At 45.5% G+C, this 14231-nt stretch overlaps 2 protein-coding genes and 3 non-coding genes across 5 annotated transcripts; all 5 read left to right on the top strand.

The window, feature by feature from the left end:
* Positions 1 to 643: 643 nt before the first annotated feature.
* LOC102699506 (expansin-A4) lies at positions 644 to 2478 on the top strand. The gene is made up of 3 exons (XM_006654479.2): positions 644 to 854; positions 979 to 1291; positions 1698 to 2478. Exons 1-3 carry the CDS (start codon positions 731 to 733, stop codon positions 1999 to 2001), a joined length of 741 nt encoding a protein of 246 aa, XP_006654542.1. The 5' UTR covers positions 644 to 730; the 3' UTR covers positions 2002 to 2478.
* Positions 2479 to 6582: 4104 nt separating this feature from the next.
* LOC102723059 (40S ribosomal protein S26-like) lies at positions 6583 to 8908 on the top strand. Its single transcript, XM_006655348.3, has 5 exons — positions 6583 to 6636; positions 6771 to 6863; positions 6993 to 7077; positions 7174 to 7304; positions 8594 to 8908. The coding sequence occupies exons 1-5, from the start codon at positions 6634 to 6636 to the stop codon at positions 8687 to 8689; spliced, it is 408 nt and encodes a 135-aa protein (XP_006655411.2). The 5' UTR covers positions 6583 to 6633; the 3' UTR covers positions 8690 to 8908.
* Positions 7565 to 7662, top strand: LOC121054589. Its single transcript, XR_005811977.1, has one exon. It is a non-coding gene; the product is annotated as a small nucleolar RNA snoR99 (small nucleolar RNA).
* Positions 7921 to 8019, top strand: LOC121054588. The gene has a single exon (XR_005811976.1). It is a non-coding gene; the product is annotated as a small nucleolar RNA snoR99 (small nucleolar RNA).
* Positions 8243 to 8344, top strand: LOC121054590. The gene has a single exon (XR_005811978.1). It is a non-coding gene; the product is annotated as a small nucleolar RNA snoR99 (small nucleolar RNA).
* Positions 8909 to 14231: the final 5323 nt, after the last annotated feature.

Below are 14231 nucleotides of genomic sequence, written 5' to 3'. Positions count from 1 at the left end.
GTTGGAATCGACATGCACGTGCACCCGCGCCCCCGCGGGGGATGCCGATCACATCCTTATCGCGCAACATATCACATTATCACGTCGTTAGCAGTATGCCCACCACCGGACCGGACACAAACACCCCCATGCCGCGCGGCCGCGCCGCGCATTTCACCGAGCCGCCCGCCCAGGCCGAGCGCAACACCGCGATCCGCACCGCACGGTCCACCCACGCGCCGCTGCGCCAGTTGCAAACTGGGTGGGCTGCGGCTGCGCGGCGCTCGCGAGAGCCATGTGGGGGGACGGGGCCCCCGCACGCGCGCCACTTCACCGAGCAGTTGGTGCGTGGGGGGGAGGACACTCGCATGTGCGCCTGATTTGTATGTATTAACTGCCGGTGTGGCCACCGTGGCCGTCCGTGGTCACCCGGCACGTCAGGGGAGCTGGCTAATCCGGCCGGCCTCCCCTCTTCTTTTTTTTTTCTTTTTTACTTTCTCTCATCAAATCGGCGGGGGGAGAAAAAGATGTGCACGGCGCCGAGGCGGGGCATCCATTGAGAGTGTGTATCCATCCAACCGCCACCGGCACTCGCTAGCGTTGGCCTTTTGGCCTGGCTATAAATACCTTCGGCTGGGAGGGCCAACCTCTTCACTGCCAACCTTCGGTTCGAGCGAGTGAGGTGAGCGATTAGATACCCTCGCTCTCGAGGTGCGTACGTAACACTTGCTAGGCACAAACGCAGCGAGCAATGGCCATCGCCGGCGTTCTCTTCCTCCTCTTCTTGGCCCGGGAAGCCTCGGCCGCCGGGTACGGCGGGTGGCAGAGCGCCCACGCCACGTTCTACGGCGGCGGCGATGCGTCCGGCACGATGGGTGAGTAGCTAGCTAACTAGCCCGGCGAATGCAGCGTGTTACTGTATCTAGCTCTAGAGCGAGAGAGAGAGAGAGACTTGATGATGGCGAAGTGATCGGGTCTTTTTTTTTCGCGTGCTTGCAGGCGGGGCGTGCGGTTACGGCAACCTGTACAGCCAGGGGTACGGCACGAACACGGCGGCGCTGAGCACGGCGCTGTTCAACGACGGCGCGGCGTGCGGGTCGTGCTACGAGCTGCGGTGTGACAACGACGGGCGGTGGTGCCTGCCGGGCTCCATCACCGTCACGGCCACCAACTTCTGCCCGCCCAACTACGGCCTCCCCAGCGACGACGGCGGCTGGTGCAACCCGCCCCGCCCCCACTTCGACATGGCCGAGCCGGCCTTCCTCCACATCGCCCAGTACCGCGCCGGCATCGTGCCCGTCTCCTACCGCAGGTCCGACCCCGATCCACCATCATCCTGATCAGCTGGCTGGCTGGCTACCGTAGAACCCAACGTTAGAAACGTACCACTAGTGGTCAGTAATCGCTTTGCGACTTTAGTCGATCCTGTACTGCCACGGATCAATTAAACACGCGACGTCGGTCGGTTCCGACTTTACACCGGGCCCACGTTAGGCTCGGCCGTGCTGCTGTGCCCATTTAGTTTTCGATGGGACCAGCCTGCAGATTTGATACGTTGCATGCGGATAGGCTACTGCTGCTACCATGGTTTACGCATGTGCATGCTCTGCGTCGTGCCATTGTAGCCTCTGACACGTCGTACTGCTTCACACTGATTCGGCCCGACTTCAATTTCACCGGCAGGTTGTTAGCATTAACCGCGTGTGATTTCTTTGTAGGGTGCCGTGCGTGAAGAGAGGAGGCATCCGGTTCACCGTGAACGGGCACTCCTACTTCAACCTGGTGCTGGTGACCAACGTGGCCGGCGCCGGCGACGTCCGGTCCGTCTCCATCAAGGGCTCCCGCACCGGGTGGCAGCCCATGTCGCGGAACTGGGGCCAGAACTGGCAGAGCAACGCCTTCCTCGACGGCCAGAGCCTCTCCTTCCAGGTCACCGCCAGCGACGGCCGCACCGTCACCAGCAACAACGTCGCCCACCCCGGCTGGCAGTTCGGCCAGACCTTCGAGGGCGGCCAGTTCTAGACGCCGCCGCCGTCTCACATATATGGTCTTTCATGTCCTTCGTCTTCGTCGTCGGCGTCGTCTCTTCTTCCTTTTCTTCTTCTTTTGAGAGATTATTTATTTTCCGCAAGAGAAAGAAGCTAGCCTCTTCGTTATAGTGGAGAAGAGGTTGTGGGCTATGCTGAGGCTGCTAATTAGCACCCGCTTAGACGTTTTCCTTCTCTGGATCAGTCCAATAATGACTGGACCGGTCCACCATCAAGTGTAGTGGTAGTGGTGAAGAGTACTAGTACTGGGAGAGAAAATCAATAATTGTATTGATTTAAATTTCTACTTTTGAGCGTTCTAGTTCTTGTACCTGGGTGATGGCCTTTGCAGCGGAATTTAAAACCGCAAGGCCGTGTTTATTTATCAAGGATTATTGATGTTGTCCTAGCTAGTAGCTTTAGCTTCGGTCTCCTATAGCACCATATATAGCAGAGTGTTGGATTGGTGGCATTTCTCTGTGTTCTGTTTGTTTGGCCGTAATGAAGCAATCAATTAAGGTGTACTTAGTGTTTTCTTGGAGGGATTTAATTGGTGTGTACTTAATCCCCGGCCGTATCTTCTCGTCACATGGGGATGGGCGATGTGCGTGGGGGCATGCTTGTCGCGCCTTTCTGCGGCCACGAGCATTGTCGGTCGCCGTATGCGAATGGTAAAGCTTGTGATGGCCTTGATTATTCGCTCGCTTGCGTACACACGCACGCATGGGCATGTGTTCTTCGATGGCTCTAGCAGTGCAAATGTGCAATACTCCAGTAACCAGCTAGCTAATGCTGCTTTGGTTAATTTCGTGCAAGCTTTGGAAGGTGTGCAGTGAGGGTGGCGGTGGTGAGTGCTGTACCGCGCGCTGTTGCTAGTCGGTGCCGTGCAGTGCTCAGACTCCGGCGCTTTATCGCTTTTGTCTCCTGTCGGGTTCGGTCGCCGCGGCGAAACACGCATGCACGCCCGCGAAGAAGCGAAGCGGGGAGACGGCGTCGAGCCAAGAGCGCGACCCGCTATCGCGCGCGGCGCGGAACGGAGCGGGTAGCAGCTGGCGTGGCGAGCGACGACGACGAAGCGGACGGAGCCCCGTCAGCGCAGGGAGACCGAAGGCGTCACGGCAAACGGACGCACCTGCCCTCGTCAGCTCGCCGCGCGCAGCCACGACGGCGGGCGGTTGGGTTTTGGCGTGTTCATCTTTAGTCTAAAGCGGCAACCAGGCCAGGCGTTTGGTCGGGTCCTGGCCTGGGCTGGGCTGCTGAGCGGCGTGCGTGACGCATCGTTGACAGCTACGCGGAACCGTTCGCTAACTCGTGGTTGGATTCGCTGGAAAGGGTGCAACGTCTTTGCGTGCACCTTGCATGCAGCGTACACATGGTTGGTGACTTGTGAATCTTCCGGACATCGAACGACTCAACCATGCATTGGAGAAGCTCTCAGGTCCAAGGCCTCTTTTGATAAGTCCCATATCTCACAAGTTTGTTGTTCTTGCATGTGGGACGGTTCGCGCCGGTGAATTTCGGCCCAGTTTGAGATTCGGGACCGGACTCCCGTCTGACCCTGGACCTCCTTACCCCTCCACGCATCCTACGCTGGGGTTGATCCCGCGGCGACAATCTATCTCCATGGTGATGGTGGTCACGGACAGGGTTGCACAAAAATAAACCGGTATCGAACATCTAACCAAACTGCATCGAACTGAACTAAAGTAGTATTTTTTTTTGTTTTTTTGGATGTTCGGTTCTTGTTTTTGATACAGATCGGTTTTTGGCTCAGAGATTGGTTATATTCGCTGAACCAAATAAACCGAAGTCCTCCTAATCAACTGCATCGTCCCGGGCAATTAGCATATGCATGTGCATAATTTTGTTTTCCCAAGTAGGTGTGGGCCCCATCAACCATCGTGACTTGTGCGTCATGCATTTGTGACATAGTCAATAGGTGCGGGGTGCATCAACCCTTTATTTCTTGCGCCATACATGTATGATGTTTCTCTTGTTCGGTAAAAAACTAAACCTAAAGAAACCGAACCGATTTTCTTTAGATTTTTTATTTCGGTTTTGCTTTTTTTCAGCTAATTCAGTTTCTATTTTGCACAAATCGATCTTAACTTAAACTGAAGAAATCAAATTAAGTAAATGAAAGAACCGAACATCCACCCTAGTCGCCGAGTTGTAGCACGGGAGCACCTGGTCGACGCGTAGTCGGAGCTTAGATAACTTAGTCTAAGAAACGGCTCAGAGATGGAATCCACAAAAGATATGCTGTGACTGATCTAGCAAATGATACTATTGAGATCCAAACAAAATTGCTATAACTCCAACTTATCTTTCTATTAATCTTTGGTATAAAATTTTAGGTGGGGGTCAGTGAGGACTCACATTATCTTAATGGATAATGGGAGCTCGAGTCCTATCACCCTCATGATAGATCCATCCCTAAAGGTACATGTGCACACTTAGAGAGCATCAAAAGTCTAGGTAAATTAAACTAGCCAAAATAGTTGTATGCCTAGCTAGCCGAAAAACATGTTTATCCATATTCTCTATGCACTTTAAGGGACTAGCCAAACAACATATGAGTATAAGTAGAGGATGGCTAGCTAGTTTGGCTAAACAAACATAGAACATCTTGAAAAGAAATATCTATCTGACTCTTCAAGCTGAATTTTGACAATTTAGATGAAAATTCAGCCCTAATACACTTGCCCTCCATGTTGGCAAGCCAAATGAATGGCTAAAATATTCTTCTCACTAGCCAAAGTTAGCAAGCCGACCAAGTTAGCCAAATAGTAGCACCACCAGTACTGCACTCTGCGGTCCGTTCCTATTCCCCTCTCTTTCAAAGTGCATCGCTGTTCCTAAAGGCGGCGACATTCATTGCATGCAAACTCCAGCTACAACACCCGCTCCAAGCAACACTAGTCGACGTACAACCGTAGCATCGAGTCCTGTTTTAAAATATAACAACTTATAGTATTCAAATCCACCTCCTCTTCTTAATTAGATCCATCATTCACCTGAATTATATTACTAAGTCTATATCTTAAATTACTATTGATCCTATCCCTCTGTCTTCCTAAGGATGTAATATGAGATTGCACCAGTCCTAGCTTCTGTAAACTTGCCTGAGAAGGCTGAGATTTCACTATGAACTACTCCCTCTATCCCTAAATGTTTGACGTCATTGACTTTTTAATACACGTTTGACCGTTCGTCTTATTCAAAAATTTTACATAATTATTAATTATTTTTATATCATTTAATGTATTGTTAAATATATTTTTATGCATATATATAGCTTTACATATTTCATTTTAATAAGACGAGTAGTCAAACACGTATAAAAAAGTTAACGGTGTCAAATATTTAAGAACGGAGGCAGTAGTTTGTATGTCAAACTGAATTGCATTCATGCACCAGATAGTATCGTTTGTAGCTCCACGACATATTCCATGCTGGATAGATTTATATACAATTTGGGAGCTATCTGTGTTACTCGCATTTTACTTGTGACATGAAACTTTTATTTAGAAGCATCTCGGCATGATGTGAAGGTTGCCAAATGACTGGCCTTTTCTTTCTCTCCATTTCCCCCTTTTGAGATGTCCACAGCTCGGTTAGATGTTCTGTTCTGCTGTTCTCTTTCTTCTTAGCACTACTAGCTAGCTCTCGGTGTACAGCATCCATCGATGCGTAGATTATAGTCGAGCTACAAACCTTGTGAACCTGGGCACTTAGTCACCATTTCCTGTATGTTGTATGTTTTTCCCCCTTCTTAAATCAATGAAGGACAGTACCCATGTCATTTTCCCATCATTTTTACTACTCCCTCTGTCCAAGTATATGCAATTGGGTACATGTATTAACAAAGCAGGTGAATCAAATGAAGAAAGAATATTTACGAATGATTGAGAAAAGCAAATGGAGATATGAATGATTCCGAAAAGTAAGTAAATGGATAAATTAAATGGGGGTTGGTTACATGGTTGGGAAAAGTAAGTATGTGGAGAAATTAAAAGTGAGATAGTTCCGATTTATCGAGACAAGGGTGTAGGCTGTGGCCTGTGAAATTGCTTTAGTGTGGAACCAGTTCGAAATACTAAAAGTTGCTATATTTTGAAAGGAGGAGGTTGCTACTGCTAGCCTGCTAGGTTGATTTATCTGAAAGCAAAGGTATATTCCAAGGAAAAACTATTAGGCGCAAGGCCCATATCCTAAAGTGGCCACTCTGTAGGCGGCCCATTAAAACAGGAAAAATAGTGGGTTTTCCAGCAAGGCCTTATGTGCCAGAGTATCGATATTTTTTTAATTTTAGTTAATAAATAATTTATAAAACTGTATTTCGTTTACAAATTTACAAATCCAACCTCCTGCCATCCTCTAAGACGGTGGCGGAAGGTTAGATTTTTAAATTTCGCAAATAAAAATATACTTTTTTGTAAATTATTATTAAATAAAATAAAAAATAAAAAAATCCCAGAGTTTCAGGGAAGGCAAGTCTAGATTGGGCCGGACAGCCCACGAGAGAAGTCTTCGTCGCCTATAAATAGGCCACCCCTCGGTTTCTTCAAACCCTAGTAGAGGAGAGCACCTATCCCCCCTGCGCCGCCACCTCCGATCGGGAGCCATGGTAAGAGACCTAGCACTTCCGGATCCCGCCGCAAGCCGCTGCCGCCGGCGCGGCGACGGCGGCGTCGCCTTCTTCTCCCGATTGATCTCCTGGCAGGTACACCCTTCTGATTGGTTTGCTCTTTGTCCTCGCAGACCTTCAAGCGCAGGAACGGCGGCCGCAACAAGCATGGCCGCGGCCATGTCAAGTACATTCGCTGCTCCAACTGCGCCAAGTGCTGCCCCAAGGTGCGGTGGATTTAGGTGTCTCTTGTAGATTTAGATCCATCCTTCTTCCAGGTTGCTGCTATTGTGAAACATGGTGTTCGGCTTGCTGATCCGGTGGTGGGTTTTTTCTTTTGGTCGTTGCTGTCGCAGGACAAGGCCATCAAGAGGTTCCAGGTGAGGAACATCGTCGAGCAGGCGGCCATCAGGGACGTCCAGGAGGCTTGCGTCCATGACGGTAACCAATCTTGCTACGAGCCGCCTGGTGTGTTTAATCTGCTCGTGTCCTGAACGATTCTTCGCTGAACAAATATCGTCGTGTCTTGTGGTTCAGGTTACGTCCTCCCGAAGCTGTACGCCAAGGTCCACCACTGCGTCTCCTGCGCCATCCACGCCCACATCGTCCGTGTCCGCTCCCGCGAGAACCGGAGGGACCGCAGGCCGCCGGAGAGGTTCAGACGCAGGGTATGGCCATTAGTCATTCTTTGTTTATATGTTCGCAGCTCATATTTTAATTGATTGATTCTTTAGTGGAATTCATGAGCCTTGTGGAAGTAAAACGCCGTTAGACATATCAGTAACATTTACTGCTGTTGAGTCAATTCGTCTTATAATAGTGTCGTAGATAGATTGTGCTGTGCTGATCTGTTTATTCTGTTAGATGCAATGCGTGTTTGTACATCTTATAGCTAAGGGATTTTTATGTTGCCCCGATGGCAGTAACAGTGCCTGTGGGATGAACAGGTCCCGATATTTACCACCATTTTATTCACTTTGTCAGCTAATAGTCATGTTTTAGCTGATCATTGAGAATGGGAATACTATATACTAACTCTATGCAACATGTTATCTTAATTTAACTTGTTCGCTGGCAAATAGTGCACATTAAAATGATCACCAGTGGTGGAAAGTGTAATGAACAGAATATGTTTGCTGATGTGGGCTACTCTTAACAATAGCTGCAATGTTTTCTGTGCTGTTTAATGCATAACTGCTTCCCAGTCTTGTGTAATAAAGGGTGATGTTTAATTGACTATTGAATGGTTGCTTGGGACTTTTACGTTGCCCCGATGGCAGTACAGTGCCTGTGGGATGAACAGGTCCCGATATTTATCACCATTTTTTTCACTTTGTCAGCTGATAGTCATGTCTTTAGCTGATCATTAAGAATGGGAAATGTTATATATTGCTCTAAAACAATGTTAACTTTTCATTGATATGCATAGTTTCTAGTATTCATTGCATTTAGCAACAATATTCAATCTGTTTGTTTCACCACCTTATTTGTATGTTACATATTTTTATTCTTTATACGAATCATTTTTTTTTGGATTTAAGACCTGTTGTTTCTGTGGACGTCATGTTTTTTGGGACTTCATGTCTGCCCCAATGGCAATTGCATAGTGCCTAAGGGATGAACAGGTTCCCATATTTACAATCCATTTTGTTGACTCTGTTGGCTAATAGCTCTATATTTTTAGCTGATCATTAAGGTTGGGAAATTTCAATACTGATTATATTCCTCTGAGTAGTTTATCCCTTGTAGAAGTGCCACATCACTGGTTTCCCATATTCTTTCCCTATGTAATTTTTGGGATTATCACACTAATATAAACATAGTTATTGTCTGTAGCCTTCTCAATTTTCTCTGCAAGACCTTCCTGTATACCTATTATTTAGTACTTGTCCGTGCAAGTCTTGTACAATTTCTATCAGAAGTGGTGGCTAATCTATCATTGTTATTCAATTTGCAGGAGGATAGGCCTTCTGGACCTCGGCCTGGTGGCCCTGGTGGACCTGGTGCTCCTGCTGCTGGACCTGGTGGTGCCCCAAACGTTGCTCGCCCCTAAACATCTTTAGTTGCTCCTTGCTACCCTATGTTATGTCATGTTGATGGCGCCATGGATATCATCCCCATGATCTTTCATCAGGGCCAAACTCTTTCTTAGAACTACCTTAGTACTTCGTGATTGGCAGTGTGACAACGGAAGTCTGAATTTTTGCCCGGTTGTTTATCCATTCTAGACCGCCATATCGTTACTTTTTTGCAAGTTATTATTTATTCAAAATCCAAAGTCACTATTTCTCTTGCTTTCTGGAGGCTAGAGTGCTATCGAGTTGTAAGTTGTGAGGTGCAAGGTGCAAGGTGCTTGCCCATTTTGTAGCGCTGACCGACTGGTCGACTGGGCCGGCGCCACTTCGTCCCAGTTGTGCTTTGGTGCTTGGGTTGACACGGACTATTTGATGATAGCATGGTTTCCTCGTGCGAGATGAGGCCAGGCATTCATAGTGCACCATGGTTTCCTCTACGAGTAATTCTCAATAAGATTTCATGAAGATGCATCCACCTTCACTTAAGCTGTTTAAGTGATAATTGTTGTCATTAATTAGTAATTATTTCGTACCAAGTTTAAATTAGTGTTGATGATATATATTTCATTGTTAATTCTAACTAATTAGGATAAGGTCCATGTTAATTAATTAATATTATTATTTTTCATTAATTAAATATGCTCATCCCATCTATACTTATCTAACTAAACAAAACATTGGATCATCAAATCTAGATTACTATGATGAGTCAAATTCTATCTAATTTTGATCACCAACATCCTCCGAGTGCCCGAGGCGAGGTGTTTTCTCTCCTCTCTTGGGCTCTCCTATCCACCGCCTCCTCTTTTCGCAGCGATGCACCCCACCTCTTCTCTCCTTGCTATCGGGCCCCCTCACCCCCTGCCCCCTCTCTTTCGTCAAGGAGGCTGCCGGCGGCGTGGATGGACACGGCCGGCGGCAGTCTCTCTTCTTCCTCACCCCGTCGGCTCCACTTTCTTCGGCAACTGCCTGTGTCCTCCCTCCCCCCCCCCCCCCCTCTGGTTCTTCTTCTTGGGCTTGACATTAGTGGCTGCTCCTACTTTTTGGGACGTCTGGAGCTTGTACGTGGCCACATAGGTCCCTGTGAATGTCCGGAGGCATCGCTTCGGACAATAGCGTTGCGTTTCCTATGCGAGCTGAGACATCAGTTGTGAAGTGGGTATTTCAAAAATGAAAATTCACTTCTAAGTTGTCCACGTCAACTGCCGGGAGTTGTTTTTGTTGATCAGGCGATTTTGCAAAAGTGCTGACCATTGGAAGAAGGCTTGCCGGCGTCCCCATGAAATCAGTATCGTCGGCCGTCGAGTGCGCGTCTCTCGAGTACTCGCGGTGATCGGCATAGGATGGTTTACCAGCCATATCACACAATTTCTAAATGGTCCTCCGTCTTTAAAACCTCTTGGTTTTGTGTGGTTGGTTACCTTCACGTATTTCATGGTGATCGTGAAATCGCTGGCAGCGTTAACCATGGTAGGAAATCCTGAGGGAGGAGCAGTGGAACGGACGAGCATGGGCATGGCGACTCTTGGAGGATCAGATACGATGCCAATGTCAAACAGCCGACCGGGTACTGCATGTGGGATTTTCCGCTAATCATCGGAATCATTGGAGACAGTGCTAGGCCATCTTTGCTTTGTTGCTCTTCTTTTTTTTTGTTTATGATTATTTATAAGTTAAATTTTAATTTTACAATTTAAAATTTAGAGTTATTTTTTTCACATCGTAGTTTATTTTTAGCATTTGTTTTTATATCACACGTATATAAAAGTTATATGTATAAATTATTTTTCGTTTTTAAATATATGTCATTTTTCCACTCTCTCCTCGCATTTCCTTTTCACGTCTTTTGCAGCTTCCAAGCAAGGAACAGATGTTGCCACAATGCCACGTTGGGAAAGGCTCGCATCTTTCCCCACCATTCTCTGTACACCTGCGCCGTGGCTTACATATCTCCGGTTCTCTGCTCATTGACATGATATCCCAGCGTTAGGTTTGGCTCGTCCAGTCACTAATCGCCGGGCAGCACCTCGCTACAAAAGACACCCGGAAAGACAGTGAACTCGTGATACAAGTGTATCACACATTCACACATCGCTCTTGTCGATAAACACACAAGGAACCGATTCCTCATACATCATGAACACTAGAATGCTATAAAATACCATTTCAGCAATTTGTTCTATTTTTCTGTTTGTTTAGGTGGATGAGTTGTAACCTGTTTTTTTGTTTGGTGGAAGAGATGAGATAGGATGAGTCGGACCTATATTTTTTTTGGTTGAAGGGATGAAATGAGATAAAGATTACCTCTCATATCCAAAATAAAATATTAAATACTAGGATTAATATATGAATAACCTAAAATAATTGAATGTATATTTATACCAGTAATATATTTTAAATAAATTTAATAAATAAAATAAACACCTCTCTGTGCGTCGTGGTCGTACTGAGACGGATCAATTCCACCGTTTTGGTTGGACCTGAATCTGAGATGAATATTCCTCTTCTGGGTCAAATCCATCCCACCCATACACCAACCAAACAGGGTCACCAACCCATCCCATCCTGGAACCAAACACGTCTTTAGAGTGATTGGCAGGGTGACCATTTGGCCTTTATTGAAAAAAAAGCCAATTGACATATGCACGAACTAAAAATAATTTATGAATAAATCTTTTATATACGTCTTATTAGCAATCTAAAAATAAAGCAGATAGAAAACCCTCAAAATGAACTTATATTAAATAGGGTCCATTGATCAAATGTTTGAAAATTTTAATTTCATCAATCAAATCCGGTCATAGCTGTTGGATGATAATCTAAAGGCGCACACGCAAGTCGCGTCAAAAGACTCATACATGCCCTCTCCCTATAGCCCCATGTACTATGCGCGTGTTTGACAGAAAAAAAATCAAACGTTTATTCAATAGTAAATATGTATTGAATATAAGGTTAAAAATTTAATTTTGCCTTATAAGATAATGCTACACCATCCTCCTGCGAATCGCAAAACCGAAAACAGAAGCGAAGCAGCCATGGAAATTTGACCGTGTATGACCACGTACAAAACGCTGGGGATGGTCAGACAAGACACTTTTCTGAACTTTTGCTGCATGTTTTTTGGCCGAAGCCGCGACAGATCGCTGCACGGTTGTCACTGCTAGAATTGACCCCCCGCGATCCATTCACCTGTGACGTCTCCCATGGAAGCTTCGGCAAACAGTGACCTGCAAGGGCTGATCTCTTGCTGTCTTGCACTCTGAGCGAGGAGGCACAGCACAGTGTCTCAAGATCACAGGAGGCTAGCTTCTCCTGTTCATCCGCCTCTGTGCACGTACTGCATGTGTGTTGACCTAGAAGCCCAGCCAAGATGCCCAGGAGCACGGGACAAAAGCTGGAGCAGTGCGATGTGATGGGGTGATTTGGCTAGGGCCACGAGGGATCCTTGCATCTGCACCTTGCAGAAATTTCAGATACAACAAAACTTACATCCACCCTCTGCGTTATGGATACCACGTTACAGTCCTAACACATGAATTTTAAAGAAAATAGTTTAGCTCCTCCAAATATTCTTTGAAAATCCTCCGAAGCAAAGAGGCGCTGCATACCGAAGTATGTCTGGGATGACAAAAACATGTATCTTTCAGAAACAAAAAGGTAATCTGATTCAGTGTTTAGCACGATCTCTGAATCTATCTCTTCAGTAAAATCAATGTTCTCTTTCTTTCTTTTCTTTTCTCTTTGCTGAATCAGTTTAGCGGTAAATACCACCGTTTCGCCTTATGGTCAATGGGAGTATGGATGAATCCTCCAGGATAATTTTCAGCACGAAACCTTCAGTGCCTGCCCTACCAATTATGAGGGGCAGTTGCACAAATCTTGAGTTAGTTACTGACTTACTGTTCTCATGCTGCAGCCAGCATTGCCAGTGGATCAGCAACCGCTGGGCTTCCAAAAATCGGCCTCGTCTGGCTTACTTCAGTGTGTCGACAAGCGGCTATACCCTGTACCATTTGAGGTGTATCACCCCATGTTTCTGACCACACGAAAGAAAAGAATCTTTCACTCTTCACCGCTACTTATGTGTTGCCTTGGGTCCCTGTGTTTTGATCAATATGAAATACTGGAATCTCGATCATCTCTTCATATACACTATCCATAAGGATAAGTACAATTTTGATCTTCACAATAAGCTAAATTGCTCATATACTTGCGAAACATTAGATAGTAAATGACATGCTTCCCATTTGCAACTTTGCCATGGATTGGTGGAATCTCCATTGCTACACAGGTTACTCTCTGTATGAGTTGAAACGAATATGAAGGATGATTGCTCAATGCTTGTCTTGCTACATGCTAGGCTTTTTCATGTCAGGAGCTAGTAGCTGCAGCTGCGCCCCCTGTCGTGCTATCTCCCAGCCAGCTACTACCTTATCTCCGTCCCATAATAATTAAATTTTTCATTTTTTCTGCCAACGTTTGACCATTCGTCTTATTTAAAAAATTTGCACAAAAACTTAAAAAAAATAGTCACGCATAAAATAATTCATGTTTTATTGTCTAATAAGAATAAAAATATTAATTACAAAAAATTTTTAAATAAAACGAAAAATCAAAACATTATATAAAAAAATTGAAAAATAGTCTTATTTCGGGACGGAGGTAGTAGCCAGTTGTTGCAACAGTTGGTGACTTGCACGGGTCACCAAGATCCCTGCTACTAGGGGTTCAAGAACACAAGGATTAAGACGTGGTTACATTACCATCGCCGACATGTTAACGATCTGAAGCCGTACAAATCCACATGGATATTATCATGTCAGAAGTACAGCGACGCATCAGCTAAGGGTCTTGTTTAGATTGCAAAATTTTTTTAAAAAACATCACATCAAATTTTTAAACATATATTTGAAGTATTAAATGTAGTTTAATTATAAAATAAATTTCAGATTCCGCCTGAAAACGACGAGACGAATCTTTTAAGTCTAATTAATCCGTCATTAGCACATGTTGGTTACCGTAGCACTTATGACTAATCACGTCCTGATTAGGCTAAAAAAATTCGTTTCACAATTTCCATAACTGTGTAATTAGTTTTAATATCCATGTATATTTAATGCTTCATTTATATCTCCTAAGATTCGATGTGATATTTTTGGGAAAAGTTTTTGAAAACTAAACAGAACCTAATTAGAACGTGTGCTACGGTGGATTGGATCAAAACAATCAGTAGTTTGTCCTTCTGAAGCGCCTGTACCAAGCATACATTTTCTTCAGCCTACTGTACGTCCTGACCAGCCGGGCTTCAAGGCGTCAAGGCAAGGATTTTCTTTCTTTTTTTCTTTGCAGGATATAGACAATCTTGGAAGGCTTGCAGTAGCTGAAAAATCTACTGGCGATTAATCATTATGTGTATTAATTAGCTAGTAGTGAACTGGTGATGCAGTGCAGTGCAGCTCATTACTACAGTTTACAAGAGTGACGCTGAAGAAAGCAACTGACAGATGAGGAAGAATCACC

This window comes from Oryza brachyantha, chromosome 5, assembly GCF_000231095.2.
Source record: "Oryza brachyantha chromosome 5, ObraRS2, whole genome shotgun sequence".
NCBI classification, from domain to species: Eukaryota; Viridiplantae; Streptophyta; class Magnoliopsida; order Poales; family Poaceae; genus Oryza; species Oryza brachyantha.
Note: the sequence above shows the minus strand (reverse complement) of the source record. Positions and strands in the feature narration are given on the sequence as shown.